The 20,826-nt window shown below is 32.3% G+C and overlaps 2 protein-coding genes across 7 annotated transcripts in view; one reads left to right on the plus strand and one right to left on the minus strand.

Annotated features, from left to right (window-relative positions):
- The window catches only part of LOC143059630 (putative proline--tRNA ligase, mitochondrial), a 36,120-nt gene that overhangs the window by 4,344 nt on the left and 10,950 nt on the right, over nt 1-20,826 (plus strand). For all 6 annotated transcript variants that reach the window (XM_076233179.1, XM_076233146.1, XM_076233163.1 and 3 more), the window contains exon 4: nt 594-667. In XM_076233179.1, the coding sequence (XP_076089294.1) occupies nt 594-667 (74 nt within the window). The remainder of the gene's footprint in view (nt 1-593; nt 668-20,826) is intronic.
- Nucleotides 10,944-20,203, minus strand: LOC143059607 (uncharacterized). Its single transcript, XM_076233128.1, has 2 exons — nt 20,063-20,203; nt 10,944-14,176 (listed from the first exon to the last, which is right to left on the minus strand). Exon 2 carries the CDS (start codon nt 14,171-14,173, stop codon nt 12,482-12,484), a length of 1,692 nt encoding a protein of 563 aa, XP_076089243.1. The 5' UTR covers nt 14,174-14,176; nt 20,063-20,203; the 3' UTR covers nt 10,944-12,481.

Raw genomic sequence — 20,826 nt, forward strand, 5'->3', positions numbered from 1 at the left:
TGGTATATATGAATATCTCTTGAAGTATGTGACAAATTTCTATTCCTTCTTATTAAAATCAACTGTTTTAAAAATAATGTACACAATTATTTGTTATTGTAAACCAGAACTATAAAAGTTTTTTAGTTTTCAAAGTAGATTAAGAATTTTCATGTGCAAATACAGGTAATGGACAAAACTCAAAGGGCTCATGTGAGCTGTTGTTATCAGTGGATGTTTCTCTTCTGTCAAAGTTCTTCAAACATATTTCTGTTAACTTTTATAAAACTCTTCTCCTCTGAAACTGCAAAATAAATTCAAACTTTGTCACAATCTTTCTTAGGGTATGCAATTCTATGACTTGTAAGAGTTATTGTTCTTGAATCAGGATTTTTACCTTTTTTTTGCATTTTGAGCTGTATATTTTTATATTTGATGAAAGGGTAAAATAACAAAAATACCAAAATCCTAGAAAAATTCAAAACGGAAAGTCCCCAATCTAGTGGCAAAATCAAAAGCTCAAACACATCAAACGAATGGACAATGACAGTCACTCATATTCCTACACATATAAAGCATTGTATAAAGTAGACTTTTCATTTATCTTTTTTCAGACAGATGGGATTCTGCAGGTGCTGAATTATTCAGATTAAAAGACCGTCACAAACAAGATTACTGTTTAGGACCGGTAAGTTCTTTGGTACATAGTTGTTTTAAAAGATCCAAAATCTATCACGATAATCCTGACAATGCATTTAAATGTACATAGGCCGAGAAGTTGAAACAAACAAAATAACTATTTAGGATTGGTGAGTTCTTTTGAACACAGATCTTTTAACAGATTAAAAATTGTTAATGATATACAGTCAAACCTGAATAAACCATTTTCCTGTCCATTCCAGCCGAAAATGAAAGTCCAATATTTTTCCATTCAAAGTCTTTGTTAAAATATCCTTTGTAAACCGGACCCTGTGTATTCCGAATTCCGGTCTAATTATGAAGTCCCAAAACTCTTAATTACATTAATTATTACCTGTCAAAACCGGTTTGTCTAATTAATTTCAATGATCGATATGCAATCAAAACATATTTGATAATCAATTAGCATGATTAGTCAGGTGTCAAACTGTGAATCTACAATCGTACAGTAGTGAGCTGTATTATTTATTAAAACATTATAAACATATCAATTAAACGAAAAGACACACCGAATATATCTCTGATTGAACTTACGTTTTAACTTGGATAAACAAATTAAAATCACGGAGTAAGAAATTCACATCGTGATTTCGAAATCCTGGGTTCCCTGTTGTGAACCCCTAAACAAATGACCTTGATAATGAAAAACACCCACATGACAACAATCAATTGATATTGTACACTGTACGACAACGTTTCGAAAGTGACATGAGTGATGAAATTACGTTTGATAATATTCTGGCTTTTTAATCGGCCATTCCAACATTTCAAATTATTGATCATGGGAGTAAATCAAAACTCTCGTCTTACAATCCAAACAACACGAGCATTATGATGCAAATGCAAACAATGAAAAACGAAGTGAAAGTATTTTAATTTATCAGATATAATTTACAATCAGAGAGAACTTTTACATGCAAAATGTCGGACGTCACAAGTCATTAACTTCTGGTCAAAATAGAAACCTGAATAAACCGGCTATCTGTCCAAACCAGCCTTTTTTCATAGTCCCGTAGCTGGCTGGTTTATACAGGTTTTACTGTACCTGGACTTTTGATTAATTTTGATAGCTTGATTCTTAATTCATATGGATAAAAAATTTTAATATTATTTGGAGTTGTTTTGTTGTTAGCTGATGGACTTGAAAACATATTGATTTAAGAAGCTGTCTCTATGATGGTTTCTTGTGGTTAAATAGGTTTCACTTTAGGTTCATGATTGATGTTGACCCCACACTGTCATTTTTGTACTGTACGACTTATAGTTTGGTTGCTGACCTTTACCCCTAATAATCATTGAAGGTTATTATTAGATGGTTTGTTTTGGATGCATGTCTTTGTTGTTGGTCATGACATTCACACCACAGTGTCAATTCAGTACTCTTCAAGATGTCATATTTAGCTCACCTGTTGGTTATGACATTCAAACCACAGTGTCAATTCAGTACTCTTCAAGATGTCATATTTAGCTCACCTGCTGGTCATGACATTCACACCACAGTGTCAATTCAGTACTCTTCAAGATGTCCTATTTAGCTCACCTGTTGGTCATGACATTCACACCACAGTGTCAATTCAGTACTCTTCAAGATGTCATATTTAGCTCACCTGTTGGTCATGACATTCACACCACAGTGTCAATTCAGTACTCTTCAAGATGTCATATTTAGCTCACCTGTTGGTCATGACATTCACACCACAGTGTCAATTCAGTACTCTTCAAGATGTCCTATTTAGCTCACCTGTTGGTCATGACATTCACACCACAGTGTCAATTCAGTACTCTTCAAGATGTCATATTTAGCTCACCTGCTGGTCATGACATTCACACCACAGTGTCAATTCAGTACTCTTCAAGATGTCCTATTTAGCTCACCTGTTGGTCATGACATTCACACCACAGTGTCAATTCAGTACTCTTCAAGATGTCATATTTAGCTCACCTGTTGGTCATGACATTCACACCACAGTGTCAATTCAGTACTCTTCAAGATGTCATATTTAGCTCACCTGTTGGTCATGACATTCACACCACAGTGTCAATTCAGTACTCTTCAAGATGTCATATTTAGCTCACCTGTTGGTCATGACATTCACACCACAGTGTCAATTCAGTACTCTTCAAGATGTCATATTTAGCTCACCTATTGCCTGTTGGTCACACCACAGTGTCAATTCAGTACTCTTCTAGATGTCATATTTAGCTGACCTGATGGTCATGACATTCACACCACAGTGTCAATTCAGTACTCTTCAAGATGTCATATTTAGCTGACCTATTGGTCATGACATTCACACCACAGTGTCAAGGTGTCATACCACCAATTAAAAGTCCCTATCTGTTCAACCAAATTTTGCAATTTTCACAGCTTTCTAAATATTTTACCTTAAGTTTAACTTCATAGAAACTAGGTATATCCTGAATCGTACAGGTGTCACCTTTCTGCATGCCAATTATCATCATACATTCAAAATCATATAAGAAAGAAGAGAGCTTCCGAAAGGAGTAACCACTAAAAATAACCCCTGGTTTTCTGGAAATCTTAAATTAGTATACTATGGAGCGCATTAATCCTCAATTTTTAATGCAAACTCATAGACAGGTAAATTTTGGCTCAAAATGGTCTAAATATATTTCTCTTTCAACAAAAGTTTCATTTCTGCAAATTTGTTGGTTAGTTTAGGTGAACAATGACATCAAATGCACTATATTTTGTCCGAGTAGGCCTACTTTCACATACGTTCTAAATTTGAGGGAGTAATTGGTGGTATGACACCTCAATTCAGTACTCTTCAAGATGTCATATTTAGCTCACCTGTTGGTCATGACATTCACACCACAGTGTCAATTCAGTACTCTTCAAGATGTCATATTTAGCTCACCTGTAGGTCATGACATTCACACCACAGTGTCAATTCAGTACTCTTCAAGATGTCATATTTAGCTCACCTGTTGGTCATGACATTCACACCACAGTGTCAATTCAGTACTCTTCAAGATGTCATATTTAGCTCACCTGTTGGTCATGACATTCACACCACAGTGTCAATTCAGTACTCTTCAAGATGTCATATTTAGCTCAACTGGTTCAAATAAATAAGCTATGCTTGTGAGCCTTCTTCCTTTGTCAACTACAACAAAAATCTACTTTAATACTAAAACTGCTTTGCTAATTGGAACCAAACTTGGCCACAATCATTCTTGCCTTATCTAGTTATGTATCAAATAAAACCTCCTGCCACCAACATGGACACCAAGGCTAAACATAAAACATACAGGGATAATGCAAGTTTTGTCTCTTATTTTGTAAATAATTATAGATAGAGAAAATTTGAAAAGGGTGAAAATGTATTATAATGGTTGGGATTGGCTTTTTGGGGTTATGGCTCAAACCGTTTAGGAATAAGGGACAAAAAAGGGGGAAAAACTAGGGTGTATTCACTGTCCTGGTTAATGGACAATTACTTTTAAGTAAAATGTTAAATTTGAATTACCTCCTTTACACTGCTTTTGAATTATTAAATGGGTAATTATGGTTGCAAATTCCATTGGAAATTTGAATTGAGATTTTGACTATATCTTGAGGGAAAGAACTGTGTATATGGAAAAAGAAGTGATTTATGTAAATAAAAAAATCCTTTGAATACATTTACTCTCAAAAATATTGTACAGAGATACGGCGGCAGCAGCTACATCAGCGGCTACAGTGGCAGTGTTAACTAATTTCTTAAAAGCTTTATATTTTATAAGGTGGAAGACCTGAATGCTTCATACTTTGTATATAGATGCTTTATGTTATGAAGTTTCCATCTATCACATGGCCATTGTCCTTGACCTCATTTTCATGGTTCAGTTACTACTTAAAAAAAAGTTAAGATTTTTTGTAATGTTAAATTCTCTCTTATTATGAGAAATAGGATAACTATATTTGGTAAGTGCATACCTTGCAAGGTCCTCATGCCTGTCAGACAGTTTTCACTTGACCTCAACCTCATTTCATCTATCAGTGAACACTTGTTAAGTTATGGTGGTCAAGTCCATATCTCAGATACTATAAGACATAGGTCTAGTGAAAATTACTTTGTGTATGGAAGGATTGTAAGGTTTACATGTCAAACTGGCAGGTGTCATCTTACCTTGAACTCATTTTTGTGGTTCAGTGGTTACAGTTCAGTTTTTTGTGATTTAGTCTGTTTTTCTTATACTGTTTGCAATAGGTATTTGGTGTAAGGAATGATGATTATGTGTACATATCCAACTGGCAGGTTTTATTTGACCTTGACCTTAATTTCATGGTTCTGTGGTCAAAGTTAAGTTTTTGAGTTATGGTCTTTTTTCTATTTCTATATGCAACTGGTCTTCTATCTTTGGTGTATTGAAACATTTTATGATGTACATGTCAGTTTTGCAGGTTTTTTTTTACCGTGACATCATTTTTACAGTTCCTTGCTCAGTGTTCAGTTTTTTTGTGTTTTGGTCTATTTTTCTTAAACAATAAGCAATAGATCAACTATATTTGTTGTATGGAAGGATTGTAAGCTGTACATGTGTGCCTGGTATTGAGAGACAGAATGTTTTTATCAGTTGTAATTAAACTGGAACAAGCTTTCAGTAACTGCTAGTACTCTAAGATTGGGAGTATATTGTGCTGTGTATCAATCTGACAAGTTGAGACCTTTTCAACTGATTATAATAGTTTTTATGCCCCATTTATGGACATGTTGGTTTCTGGTCCATGTGTCTGTTTATCATTTGTATGTCCGTCTGTTTGTTCGTTCATCTGTCTGTCCATCTGTCCCGCTTAGGGTTGAAGTTTTTGGTCAAGTTAGTTTTTGAAGTCCAATCAACTTGACACTTAGTACACATGTTCCCTATGATATGATCTTTCTAATTTTAATGCCAAATTAGAGATTTTACCCCAATTTCACGGTCCACTGAACATAGAAAATGATAGTGTGAGTGGGGCATTCGTGTACTGAGGACACATTCTTGTTTATACAGTTTAGCCTGTTGTTGTTCCTGTTGGAATAGTTTTACACTTGTCATTATTGGGTCCTTTATACCTTGCTGTTTGGTGTGAGCCAAGGCTTCATGTTGAAGGCCATACTTTGACCTTTAATTGTTTTCTTTTTACACATTGTGACTTGGATGGAGAGTTGTCTCATTGGCACTCATACTACATCTTATTCATATCTAATAACTTCCTTGCTTTCTTCTCTCTCTCTTTTTGACATCTTTTGTTGATATCTATGTCATTAGTTGTTGACTCCCACACAGTCATTTTCAATTTTCTTCTAGACATTTTCTGTGCTTTATGTGTGGTTGGATTGTTGACTTTTCTGCCATATCACAATTTTAGTATGCTTTTTAAAATGATGTATTTTTTTGTGTTATTGATGTTGACTCCACAATCATTTCAGTTCTGTTGAAGATGGGTTTTTTTTATTTTGGTAAATTGTTTTTGTTGATTTTGTCATAGTACAGTCATTTCAATACTGTGTTATTGAACTTATAAATTTTGGTTACCTCCTTGGTATCTGCCTTGCAAAATACTATTTGTGGTTTTATGTGTTGTTAGGTTGCTGACACTTTACCACTCACAATCATTCAGTACCCTTTTGTTGTATGTATCATTTTTTTTGGTTGTGTAGTTTTCTCGTTGAATTGTTTTACATTGTCATATTGGGGGCTTTTATAGCTGACTATGTGGTATGGACTTTGCTCATTGTTGAAGGCTGTATGGTGACCTATAGTTGTTAATGTCTGTGTCATTTTGGTCTCTTGTGGACAGTTGTCTCATTGGCAATCATACCACATCTTCTTTTTTATTCTTACCACTTCCACCATATCTTATTGTGTAAAGTAACAAACTCATGGAATTAAATAAAACTCTTTATTAAAAATCATATGAAAAAATGGATAAGCTATATAAAATACATAAGTTTTAAGTGAGATTGGTGACAAGTAAGTTTCAAACAATAGCTAAAATGATATTGTGGACAAAAAAGCCTAATGAACTCCAAAATAAAAAGGGAAATAACTGTTGTGATTCAAACTTTAGACTGAAATAAGTATTTTGTATTTAAGTCTAAAAAACATGAATAACAATAACAATGAATTATTTGAAGAAAAAAATGATAAGTCATCAAAACTGTAATACCATATAGCAGATTATTTCGTGGGTGTTGATTTTCTTTTATTTTTGGCGGATAAAAGAAAATTGAGAAAATAAATTCAACGAAAGTTAATGCATAATTTCATTACTTTCTAATAGCTAAAGCATTGGTCAGAGGTCAATAACTGTACATATAGGTTAGATGTATTATATTGTATGTATGTCTATGCTTTAATTGTAAGAAATAACACAATGAAATAAAAATTTAATTCAGGCAACAAGAAAATTCGAAAGTAAGAACCATTATGAAACAGTTTAAGGGTAGAAAAATAGATAGTGTCTGTAGGACTATTAGGAATTCTGACATGGTGACTATTGAAATTTTTGGAATGAGGTAAATTTGTGTAATAAGAAATATATATAGATCATCTTTTAAATAAAAAGATTTTTGCAACTTGTAAGTTAATCAGAATTCTAATATGACGACCTATTATCGTCAACCAGTATAATCGCAATATATCTACATTTAGCGCAAACGCAGTAATACACAAAAATAGCTGTTCCGTGGTATGACCAACTTATTTATACTACCAGATATTCTCAATTTTTCAACATCAAAACCCCCAGTTTACGTAGGCTAATATTCAGATTCAATATATGTATCTCTATTCTAGAGAAAAATAAACAAGTCAGTCCATTTCAATTTTTTTTTTCATGGTTAAATTTCATAAAACGAAAATTCCGCGAAATGAAATTATTGTCTTGGCATGGCAACGAAACTATGTGACGTCACATGTATGTTTCTGTAACAAAAAATCAAATGTAAATACCGGGCGTTTTATAGCTTCTTGAATGCCTCAGAACGAATTAAATTACATTGGAAGAAAATATATAAGTGGAAAATGAGTTTAAAATAGAATAATCATTGAATTATATAATATTATTATTATTATCAAAATTGGTTAAAGCGGAACAGCCAAAACAGTATCGTATATATAGGGCTTTCATGGTTAACAAAATTACCGAATTTGTCCTATTAGAATCGAAATAAATGTTTCTAGATGTCCTTTTATAATATAACACATGTACATCACATGTATCTATTTAAGCAATAATTCATGGCAGCCATAGATTTGTTTTAATTTAACCATGGGTTGGACATTTATATTTGTATTTTACCCCTCACTAAAGCTCAGGGTAAAATAATCAAATATAAATGTCCAACCCATGGTTAAGGGGGTTCGCGGGTCTAAATCATTTATATAGGATTTCTCTATAATTTTTTTATAAATGAACTTTATCTTATAGTTAATAGAAAAATAAAATTAAAAAGTGGGGTCACCGTTCATTTGCGCTCACAATCTGCCTTCGAAAGAAGCATCCATTTTTGTAAAGGGTTTTTTTTTCTGTTGAAGTAATAGGAGAAATAAAGGTAATATCGAAATCAAAAAAGAAATTTATTACAGAAATCGCTCAAATTTTACAATAATTTAGCTTAAGTACAGCTTATATGGAAATTATATTAAAAAAGATAGGTCACCGATGAGTTGAAAAAGATATTTCAATTTTAAAGCCAAAAAATGGCATTTTTACACCAAAGGGAGATAATTTTGAACTTTTTCAATGATGTATACATTTTAAAAGTCATCTGGGGCCAACACGAATTGATTGTTTTGAAAGATTTTTGCACCATATGATAAAGTAACAATTAAATAAAATTTGTAATGAAAAACAAATGTTTGATTTTTTTCTGAAATTTGTATACCCTCGAGCCTCCTTAAATTAAAACAAACCTATGGCTGCCATGAAATATTGCTTAAATAGATACATGTACATGTGTTATATTATATAAGGACATCTAGAAACAAATCACCACTCATTCATACAAAGGTGTCAGATTGATATAAATAAAGATAACAGTGCAAAATATATACATGATATATGTTTAAAAATGTAAATACAAATCCAAGTAAAAGCACAACAAAATCTAGATAATAAGTACAGAAATAAACAAATTTATCTGATAATAAATATCGTTTTTCAGTATCAGTTGCCTGAAGTAAAATGGTAACTGATTCTTCGTCACAAATCCTGACAGAAAATTTAACAAACATCAGATTTATTGTCAAAACACTTCACTTGTGTACTGTGTAATCTTAAGAAACAATGCATAGTTATATTCATTAAATGGTTCATTTCTGTCATATTTGTTTTTCATAAATTGTTTTGTTCTAAATTAGGGTATTAGTTTTTTCAAATGAAATGTTGCAAATTTTTCATGTCAGGGCTTTTTTTTTAATTGACCATGCCATATCATATGGGTTTTTCTTATTGTTGAAGGCAGTATGGTTGCCTATAATTGCTTACATCCACTTAATTTGAACTTTAGTGAATAGTTGTCTTATTTCTATAATGAGGATATAATTTAGACACTGTGATGTCAATATTTTGATTCTGTTAACATTAGTACAATACAAACATAAGCCCTAACATAAACACAACATTAAATAAAGGCAACAGTAGTATACCGATGTTCAAAACTCATAAATCGATAGAAAACCAAACCAAAACCGAGGGAAACGCATTAAATATAAGAGGAGAATGACGACACAACATTAAAATGTAACACACACAGAAATGAACTAAGCATTAAACAAAATCCGATGAGAATAACAAATATAACATCAACACTAAATACACTAATTTGGGATAGAAAAGTATCGTGACACGTCTTATAACAATGAGAATTCACACTAAAATATAAGAGGAAACAAACGACACAAAAGAATCACAACGTTTAAACACACAACATGCAGACAAGATATATAACAGCACAGGCATATTGAAATACATGCAAAGCACTACTGGTCCGAGACCACAATTGTCGTCCCTTGATTTTCGTTGTTCACGAAGTGTTGACAGTGGGTTACTTGCCATTAATTTTTATACCCCTTCCAGAATTTTAAAGGAAAGTAGTGATTTGGTCCAGTTGAAAAAGGTTAAAAATTAGCACTTCGGAAGCTGTCAAAAGATTTCAAGACGCCTTAAACATAGAATTGTCCATATTTTGAGTTAGAGCCGATGAAGTTTTCTATAATTTTGATATAATTTGTCCCAAAAGTAGTACAACACACTGTAAAAATTTCTTTGAGAAAGCGCAGGTGGGATTTTTTTTATTTGCATTTATGTTCTAAAAGAAATGCACTACGAAATAATTGTGTTCTCGGACCTAAGAGGTGAAATCTGTAAATATAGAATCTGTACTTTGGCAACTTCCCTAAATGATTTGATGGTGTCAATTTGTCAAATAGCATGAAACTAAAGGATTTATGCTTTTATTTTATAGAATTTCTGCAAAAATGACCAATTTTGGCATTTTATGGTCAAAATAGGCATTTTATAGATTTTTCAATATTGATGCATAAATGGCATCCTGATTTTCTATCTGACAGGTTTTCATATGTCAATATTTGTGTTTCTATGCTTTTATCTAGTTCTTTTACTTATTTATGAACCCTGAATCTACAGAAAAGAAGATTGTCTGAGACAATATGTGCAAAATGTGTTGTATAAATGACCCTTGTCTAACGCCCTGTTTGGATGAAGTCAAAAGTGGGGAGCTTGGTACATAAAATTTGAAGTCCATAATAAAGACCTCACTAAAGTTGTATCAAAAGCACTTTACAATGTCTAGTGTACCTGTTCCATTTCACATAGTATCTTTCTGTTCTTCTGTAAGATAGCAAGTGGTTTAAATATAAGCCTGTTGAGAAAAAGCTTCACAAATTTAAAATTGCTGGAAAATATCACATCTTCATGTAAGGCCCCCCCCCCTTCATTGAAAAATCTCAATTTTTAGGCACAGGCTCATTTAAATTTGTCTTTTGAATAATTATACTAAGTCTGATAAATCAAACGAGTACTCTATTGCTTTAAGTACATGATAATTGATATATTAAGGCATTTAAAAAGATTTTTTTTTCAACATTTTAACGTCAAAATTTAACACGTAAAGTAGAGTATAGAATTTAACATACTGTCTATAATATATATCCTATTGTTATGACACTTTGTAAGCAGTGTTATAATTTATTAAGCTTTGGTCATACCAAGTTTTATTAAGATTATTCAACTCTTTCTATCCTATTAGGTCCGAGACCACAATTGTCGTCCCTTGATTTTCGTTGTTCACGAATATAGTCCCTAGTGTTGACAGTGGGTTACTTGCCATTAATTTTTATACCCCTTCCAAATTTATTTCTCCATGTTTAATGCCTCAAATTGCAAGTAGGGGGGTGAAATTACACTGTAAAAAAATTTGGGTCCAGAATTTTAAAGGAAAGTAGTGATTTGGTCCAGCTGAAAAAGGTTAAAAAGTAGCACTTCGGAAGCTGTCAAAAGATTTCAAGACGCCCTAAACATAGAATTGTCCATATTTTGAGTTAGAGCCGATGAAGTTTTCTATAATTTTGATATAATTTGTCCCAAAAGTAGTACAACACACTGTAAAAATTTCTTTGAGAAAGCGTAGGTGGGATTTTTTTTATTTGCATTTATATTCTAAAAGAAATGCACTACGAAATAATTGTGTTCTCGGACCTACTAGAATACATATCTAAACAAGCCAAAGCTAAAGCACAACTAAAATTTAAGCACAACTAAAATCAAGCACAAATAAAAAAAATAGCATACATGCAAACATTTAAGGCATACTAACATGTTAGAGCAACTTCTAAAATATCAAAAAGCTTATCTTCATGCAGAACAACAAATCCTGACAGAAAATTATACAAATATCAGATTGATTGTCAAAACACTTCACCTGTGTGCCGTGTAATCTTAAAAAAACAAAGGAGGAGGTATGATAAGAGACAGCATCTGTTCTCCTAAAATTTGTTTTTCATAAATTGTTTTGTTCTTAATTAGGCTATTAGTTTCTCAATTGCAATGTTTCATATTTTTTATGTCAAGGCTTTTTATTTCTGGCCATGTGGTATGGTTTTTTTCTTATTGTTGAAGGCAGTATGGTTGCCTATTGTTTACACTTAATTTGAACTTTAGTGAATAGTTGTCTCATTGGAAATCATATGGCATCTTGAATATTATACCACATCTTATTATTTTAGGTAGGATATAATTTAGACACTGCGTTGTCACTATGCTGTCATTTAATATGTTGAAATGACCTTAAATGACAATTATTTTTATGATCTAAGCCCTTCCAAAAATTTCCCTGCATTATCATGATTGTATATAGTAAAACATCTTTGTCTTTGGATTAGGCCTTGGCTCATATCAAATTTTTAACTACAAGATCTCAAAATAATACTGAATGTTGGCATTTTATTTTTTGCCACTGATTAACATTAAATACAAAAAGATGAAAGTTCACAAATTCTCAATGCTAGAAATTAATTATCGTATGAAAATATATATTTCTTTTAATTTTTCTGACCATTTTAAAAGGTTTATGCTATATTTGTCAAAAATATTTGACTGATCTAAAATATTTTTGAATTTTCTTTTAAACTTTATTTATTGTACACATGAAATTTTGTTCTATTTTGACCAAAACACAGAACTTAATTCTCTGTTACTAAAGATTAGCTATGCAAGTGGTAGTTATATATAATTAGTTCCAGGTTCATAGGTTGAAAAGAAATATCACTTGAATCCCCAGTGTGAATTTTATCCTGATGATAAGTGGAATTTAGCCAAATATGTGCCATTTTCATCACAAATAAAACCTGATGACTCATTATGTTTAAAACAAACACACCCAGGATGTTCCAGTTCATCCTCTTCACTAATCAGTACTTTACTATCCTGTCCATCTTTCGATATTACTACTATTCTATCAGAGTCATAGTCTGCTACAATAATGTTACCATAAGTATCTGTACAAAGTCCATATGGTCCTAATAAATCCTGTGTATATTGCCAGATCTGTTTACCTGATTCATCATAACAGTATACTGCATTACTTACACAGTCACTATAGATAACTCTGTCATTACAGTAAACAAGGTTACACAGGTAATCTTTAAACTCTTTACACTCAACCTGTATTGACTTCAGTGTATTTCCTTCCAAGTCTGTAATACAGATCTCATCATCACTCAAACCTACAGCCAGAGAATCATTAGAGAATGATAAACCATAGCATGCTTTGTGTAATGTGATAACTTTGGTAACTGTGTCATTCTCCATATTTAAGATTTTAATGGCTTTCTCCCTAGGATAAGTTATGGCTATAGTGTTCTGATTGATCTGTGTAACACGGAAGGCTTCACCAGGTATAGGTAACTGTTTCTGTAGTTTGCCATCAGAAGTAAGTAGGTTAACTTTAAACCACTGATCCACTACTATAACTCTTCCATCCATTAGACAAATCATGTCACTAATATCCTTCTCCATGTTGATCTCTATCTTTGTCTCTATTTTCATGGTCATGTTGTTTATGTTGGATTGTTGTTGTAATTCTACTTGTGCTTTCCTCTTCACACTTGTTTCTCTGTCCAATGCTGTTTCTGTCCTAACAACCATTATTTCTCCTAAACATTCTAGTGATTCTGATTTCCTCAATATCTTTCCTATTTCATCATTTTCTTTCATTTTGATGTTAAATTCTTTTGCTCTATCATCATCTTCCAGATCATCAACATATCGTTGACATTGATGTACTTGTTGTTCAATCTGATGTAAACCTAGAAATGATTGGAGTTTTGAAGAGTGTGGTATGACTGTATGTAAGTGTTCTTGCATTTTCTTTAAGTTTTTCTGTTTTCCTTTAATTTCAGTAATGAAATCTGATGCTTCTGATTTTACCTGGTTTAAGATAGTTTCTGCCTCATTGCATAACTTCTTCTCTAGGCGGGTTAAATGACTATTTATTTCCTTTCGAATTTTAACAACGAAATTGTGTATGCTTTCATACTCTCGTTCACCTCTTGTTATGTTTTTAGATTTGTTAGTAACCAATTTTTCCAGGAAATGATTGATTGAGTTAATTTGTTTCTCTAATGATTGTTTGGATTGGTCAGTATTGGTTTTCTCAACTACATTTGCTAAACTTTTTATTTCTGTACATTTTGAATGATTAGTGGAAATACATTCATCACAGCAAGGCATTAAATGACTAGGACAGTACATTTTGAGCTGTTGACCATGTATATTGCATTCGGTTTTGATAGCTCCAATGGAAGGTTTATAGCTTTTGATATCAATTGTTTTATGATCACGTGTTCCTTTGAATTTTTTGTGTTGACCAGAACATGTTGAACATAATCCTTCATCACAGTTGTAACACCAGATGTCAGCTTTAGTATTAACTTTTCCTTCTTGACAAGGTCCACATGGTATAGGCTTATTTAAAGCCATGATCTAAAGATATACAATAAGTAAGTTATTTAATCATGCTGACAAAGTTTCAATTGGAAGTGAATATTACAAAGAGAAATTGGCCAATACATAGTTTACCTTGGGACTTTCATTGTATTTGGTTCTGCTTGTTAAGCGGTAGCTAAAAGTATGTGTTTGTTACAGTTGTTACAGTTTTTTGAAAATGGAGTCAGTTGGAATGTTGGTGAATTGGTGATTTCTTTTTTCAGAACCTCAATGTAAAATTTACGTCAAACAATAATAATATTATTAGCAGCTTTATCGGCCGGGACAAAACAAATTCCTTGGCTAGTTCTTTCTTTACTTTGTAAAGGACTTATAAAAGCTAGAATTTTGAAATAAGAGGTGTGCAAAAAAAAAGGGTGAACAATATTCCATGGGAGGGGGGCAAAATACCATGGCTAAATAAAATTTTCAAAACATCTTTTCAAGCAAGTTAAATGCATAAAACTATACTTAATAGAGTATTACATGTGTATTACTATATACTATAAAGGTTAGAATTTCTAGAATTTTTTTAATTGAAGGTCTATAGTTGGGGATCAATATACCATGACAGGGGTGTTATATGGTATTTTGAACACCATGGTATATTGACTCTGGGGTCAAAATACCTCTATGGTAAATTGAATTCTCCCCCTTTTTTGGAAAATTGACCCCAATGGTAATTTGAACCCCCTGTTTTTTCATTCTAGACAATTATTAGAAAACTATACATTATTCTAAAGCTTGACATAGAATATAAATCATTCATACAAGGAGAGGAGGTCAATTTTCCTTGATTGGTTAAAAGAAATATATTTGCTTGATATGAGTGCTCTGAAGATTTCATTCAAGATAGTTATATTGAAGTATTATAACTATACCATGTAGCTTGAATGCTTTAATTATTTGAAATATAACATTTATATTTTTATTAAGCCCAGGTGGTCATGTGGTCTAGCGTGCCGGTTACAGTGCAGGCGATTTGGTGTCACAATATATCAGTAGCATGGGTTGGAATCCCTGTGAGGGAAGAACAAAAATTTGCAAAAGCTAATTTACAGATCTAACTTTGTTGGGTTGATGTTTATACGAGTTGTAATTACGAAATGTACACAGCCATGTATCACCATCACTGCTAGTGATCCGATGGATAAATCTGTTGTAGAGTTGTCACTGGTTCAGACTTATTTCTGTGATTTGTCATTTTTAATTTGTAGAATCCTTAACTATAGATAATTTAGCTGATCCGTCAAAATAACATCTTCATGCCTTATATATCATGTTCTGTAGTACAATGCTAGATTAAAAATGACGTGGAAAGGTAACATAGGCCACTGAAAGCCGGTTAATGTGCAGGCGATTTGGTGTCACCATATCTCAGTAGCATGAGTCGAATCCCAGCGAGGGAAGAACAAAATTTCGAAATTTACAGATCTAACATTGTTGGGTTGATGTTTAGACAAAAGGTTTAAACAGGAAACACTTTACGGAAAATATTTACTGTTCACCGTCAACAAATCCGACATAAAGAAATTAGGATGATTAACGTAAGTGAACACCTGGATTTATGTGCTAGTAATAAATCACCCAAATATTATGTTTTCCCACGTTTGGGTTAAGCAGGGCTGTGCAGATTAAATCCCATATACCGACTTGCGTGGTCAATAACTATAACTTAATAGCATTTTGAAATTTAATTTAATTTACATATATATAATTTTTTTGATATAAATGATATTTCAAAAGAGAGTAATTTAAAACAACCAAGAAATAAGTGAACAAATGAATGAGATCCCTTCAGATATGAACAACAAAAAAACACATAGATGCTCGAAAACAACAATTTTGTATTCAACGAGCAGCACTACTTGCAGATTGACAGTACCACTATGGGGACCAGAATGGCATCTCTTTTGCCAACATTTTCATGGGGAGTCTCGAAGAACGCATCCATTGGAATGTACCATACAAACCCTTGTCTTGGCTCCGTTATATTGATGACATCGACATCAAATGGAACGAAACTGCAGAACGTCTGCAATAATTTCTCTATTTCTGTAACAACTTTCATCAATCAATAAAATTCACATCTAAAGTTTCAAGTGAGAAAATTGAGCTTCTCGACACCACCATAAGTTTAGAAAACGGAGTCATGACAACCAACCTTTACACCAAAAAAACTGATAAACACCAATTTTTCTCTCCAAAGAGTTGTTACCCAAAACAGTGTTCCCGAAGCATTTCATACAGCCAAGGCGTTAGGTTAAAAAGGATTTGTTCATTGGAATAAAAATTAAAGCATCGTTTGGGGCAACTCAGACAACAACTTAAATCAAGAGGTTATAAGAACAAAAATATTTCAGAAGCTTTCGGTAAAGCAAAAGAAAAAGACCAAACAAACCTACTTGAATACAAAGAAAAGACGGCCCAAACAAATAAAATCCTGTTTGTTGTTAGGTTTCATCCTGACCTGACAAATCTTTCATACATTGTCCACAAACACTGGCGTCTTATTGAAAATGATCCTTCCTTAAAAGAGATTTTCCCATCACCTCCTGTTTTGGCTTACCGCAGACCCAAAAACCTCAAAGATATGTTCGTAACATCCAAACTATCTTAACAGGAGATATCAACAATTAGAGGTTATAAACCATGCAGAAGGGACAATTGTATTAAGTGCTGCAAAGTCGCCAACATAGAAACCCAATTCGTCAGCACTGTCACAAAGAAAAAATACAACATATTTATAACTTCAAATTGCAAAATGCAAAATAGTATTTATGTCGAACTTGCAAATTACTATTTATTGGTGAAACAGAAACAACATTTAACATCCGACTAAATAACCATCGGTCATTTTATACAAAAAGAAAGAAACTGCCTAATCACAAGACACCTTTTAAGAGCAGGGCATGATTTTAAAAACGTGACATTTCAAATCATTGAGAAAAATCAAAATTGGGATACACAAGGAAGACAAAAGAGAGAGAGATTTTGGATGCACTAGTTACGAACTCTTGGTCCTGATGGACTGAATGAGAGAGACGAAAAAAGATTTAAAAGCAAATCAAAACCATAATCTTGAAACCATACAAATTAATTTATAGAAATTCATACAATTAATCGAACATCAATAAATGTGTTAAACTTTTATTCCAACTTTATGTAGTTGTAGTTACAAACATATTTTATATATATTTTATATATTTAAGGGTAGTTTCAATTTTCCATGGTAAAAGAGTGGGTCAAATTACCATGGCTTAAATTAAGTGAATTTATAAGGTAAAATGTTCAAAACATCTTTTCCAGCATGTTAAATACATACAAACAACTTATTAGAGTATTATTACTCTGTTAAAGAGCTAGAATAACGAAAATTTTGAAATTGGAGGTGTAAAAAAGGGGAGGGGTCAATATACCATGCCAGGGGTGCAAAATACCATGGCTTAGTAAAATTTTCAAAACATCTTTTTAAGCATGTACAATACATACTAACTACTTATTGGATTAGAGTATATAAATGAGAAAGTAAGAATAGCTAGAATTTTTGAAAGTAGAAGTCTATAGTAGGGGGTTGTTTAAAGTTTTAAATCAAATTAATCATGGCATGATTTTCAGTTTACAAAATTGTGTCTAGTGTAGAATTACATATATAAGGCCGTGCTCACACCAAACGCCATGACAGTAAACATGTTTACATTTGGTTTAATGTAATGTACACTAGTTTCACATTAAATTTGTTCACATCTATACACCTTGTTTAGCTACCTGTACATAAGATTTGTTCACACTTGTAAACTATATGTCATTTAAATGTTCAATACGTAGAACCGAATTCAAATTTTCGAACGACTTTTCTAGCAGTCAGGTAACGACCATCTGACTTTAAAGAAAAGGGGGGGGAATGGATTTTTCCACAATTCGATTCCCCATACATTATAGTGTTAAATATATTTAATTGGTACCATTGAAAAAAAAAAACTAAATAAAAACATTCGCGCAAAAAAAAAATCTGACTCAGAACCCCCCTCCCCCCTTTGAAGTAAAGTGGTTGCTCCTTTAAGAAAGTCATTTTGGATGATTGGCAGTAGTTTAAAGATGTCTCGATTATGAATTTAAAATGAAGGCTGCATCAGCGTGCTTACAGAAAAAGAAAAGAATTGCTATGTTATTAGGATCACTACATTTCTATCTTTCCTGTTTGTTTCAAATGATATTTTTTCTCCAAGGAGTATTTAGCAAAGGGAGGGGGTAATGTTGTTTTTTTTATTTATTTTCTAAAAACATTTTAACAGATCTGAGATACTACAAAAACAAACAATTAACCTCACCCATTTTCAGTAATGCATTTATGAGTGAATCGTTGTTTGAGTAAAGACCAGTGGCAAATATTTCTGTCAGTGTGTAAGTTCAGTCCATTCGCGAAGACCTTTTCAATTGAATTATGTGTTCGGCAATGCTGATGGATTAGTCGATAAAGGGTTAATAAGGCTACGTAAAATGTTTTTTTATGCCCCACCTACGATAGTAGAGGGGCATTATGTTTTCTGGTCTGTGCGTCCGTTCGTTCGTTCGTCCGTCCGTCTGTTCGTTCGTTCGTTCGTTCGTCCGTCTGTCCCGCTTCAGGTTAAAGTTTTTGGTCAAGGTAGTTTTTGATGAAGTTGAAGTCCAATCAACTTGAAACTTAGTATACATGTGCCCTATGATATGATCTTTCTAATTTAAATGCCAAATTAGAGTTTTGACCCCAATTTTACGGTTCACTGAACATAGAAAATGATAGTGCAAATTTCAGGTTAAAGTTTTTGGCTTCAGGTTAAAGTTTTTGGTCAAGGTAGTTTTTGATGAAGTTGAAGTCCAATCAACTTGAAACTTATTATACATGTGCCCTATGATATGATCTTTCTAATTTAAATGCCAAATTAGAGTTTTGACCCCAATTTTACGGTTCACTGAACATAGAAAATGATAGTGCAAATTTCAGGTTAAAGTTTTTGGTCAAGGTAGTTTTTGATAAAGCAGAAGTCCAATCAACTTGAAACTTAGTATACATGTTCCCTTTGATAAGATCATTCTAATTTTAATGCCAAATTAGAGAATTTATTCCAATTTCACAGTCCTTTAAACATAGAAAATGATAGTGCAAGTGGGGCATCCGTGTACTGTGGACACATTCTTGTTAACAAATAAATATATCAAGTTTAGACAAATATTTCTGTAAAGAACTTTATTAATAAGTGTTATAAGTGTCAATTTTATATAAAAATCGTTTCTTTTTTAAATATACATGGGAAAATTAAAGTTCTGAATGCCTAGTTTTGTGTACACTTAACCTACACAAGGCCTACATCCACTATCGACTGCATGTAGACAAAACATGATTTAAAACTACATGTAAACATTCAGTTTGATCAATGGGAACGTAATTTAGTTTATGTGTGAGTTACATTAACACAACACCGAGTTAAGGTCAATGTGAACACGGCCTAAGTTGTAGAAAGTGGAACATAGTGCATGATTTGTCTGCTCAATCTAAGTGTTGTGGACAAAGGGATTTGACTCAATTCAAAAATATTGACCAAATGATTGTGGTTTTATTTTTTTTCTGAATACAATGCAATTTTTTAATTTAAGTTCACAATGCACAGCTGAAGTTGTCTAATGATGCATGAAATATGTGCAGTTGACGTAATTATTTTTACAAAAAACAATCTTTCAATGACAAGTTTCGAGCATTATTCTCCCTCTGTCACTCACTAACTCATGGTGACTTTAAATGCTCTGTAGCTAGAACAAAAAAACTTCAGGATACAATAAATTTATAGAATATTTAACTTTTTTATAGACGAATTGCAGAAGTAATTAATTTTTTGAACCATTTACCTGTCAACGTTATTATGACAAAAGTTAAATCAGTTGTTTGTATGGCAACTAAAATGTCCTCCCCTGTTTCTTCTCCAGGAAGCTAATTAGGACATGTTTATACCTGATTCTGGTAATCAACAAATATTTAAATGACGAAAATATACCTGACCCACATAATCTTATCTGCAAAATACCTATCTGATCTTTTGTAGCGGGGGTTTAATTTTATTGCTTGAGTTCATCTGTACTTATTTAATGTTATAAACCAATATATTTATTATATTTATTTTTGAAGATGATAATTTTTTTTTCCCCTGTTTTGTCGTTTTAATATATTTGTTCTTGTATAATAATGTGATGTTGATGAAGACATTATATATTATCAACCTGTAGGAAAATATTTCCTTGCAAAAACATTTGTTTCTACTTTTTATTTAAAAATAACAGTTCAATGATTCTTACTTAAATAAAAGAACTAAATTATCAACATGTCTTGAATGAAATGGAAAACCAGCTCTGATCATCAATTTGTACAGGAAATATGTCTCTAAAAATGTATATCATAGAATATTGCATTGTATGCACTATAACCTAAGCCTACATAAATTTCTTATTGAATTTTTATGAAATTTATCGGAGTTCTCTCCAATGAAAAAGAAATAGTATTGAAAACTGCATTGTATGTTATCTCACACCCAAATTTAAAGTATACATCAATTGGGCCTAATGCCATTGGACATATAATATGTGAAATGATAAGGGTGCATTTAAACTCTGTTAAT

This window comes from Mytilus galloprovincialis, chromosome 1 (assembly GCF_965363235.1).
Source record: "Mytilus galloprovincialis chromosome 1, xbMytGall1.hap1.1, whole genome shotgun sequence".
NCBI lineage: Eukaryota > Metazoa > Mollusca > Bivalvia > Mytilida > Mytilidae > Mytilus > Mytilus galloprovincialis.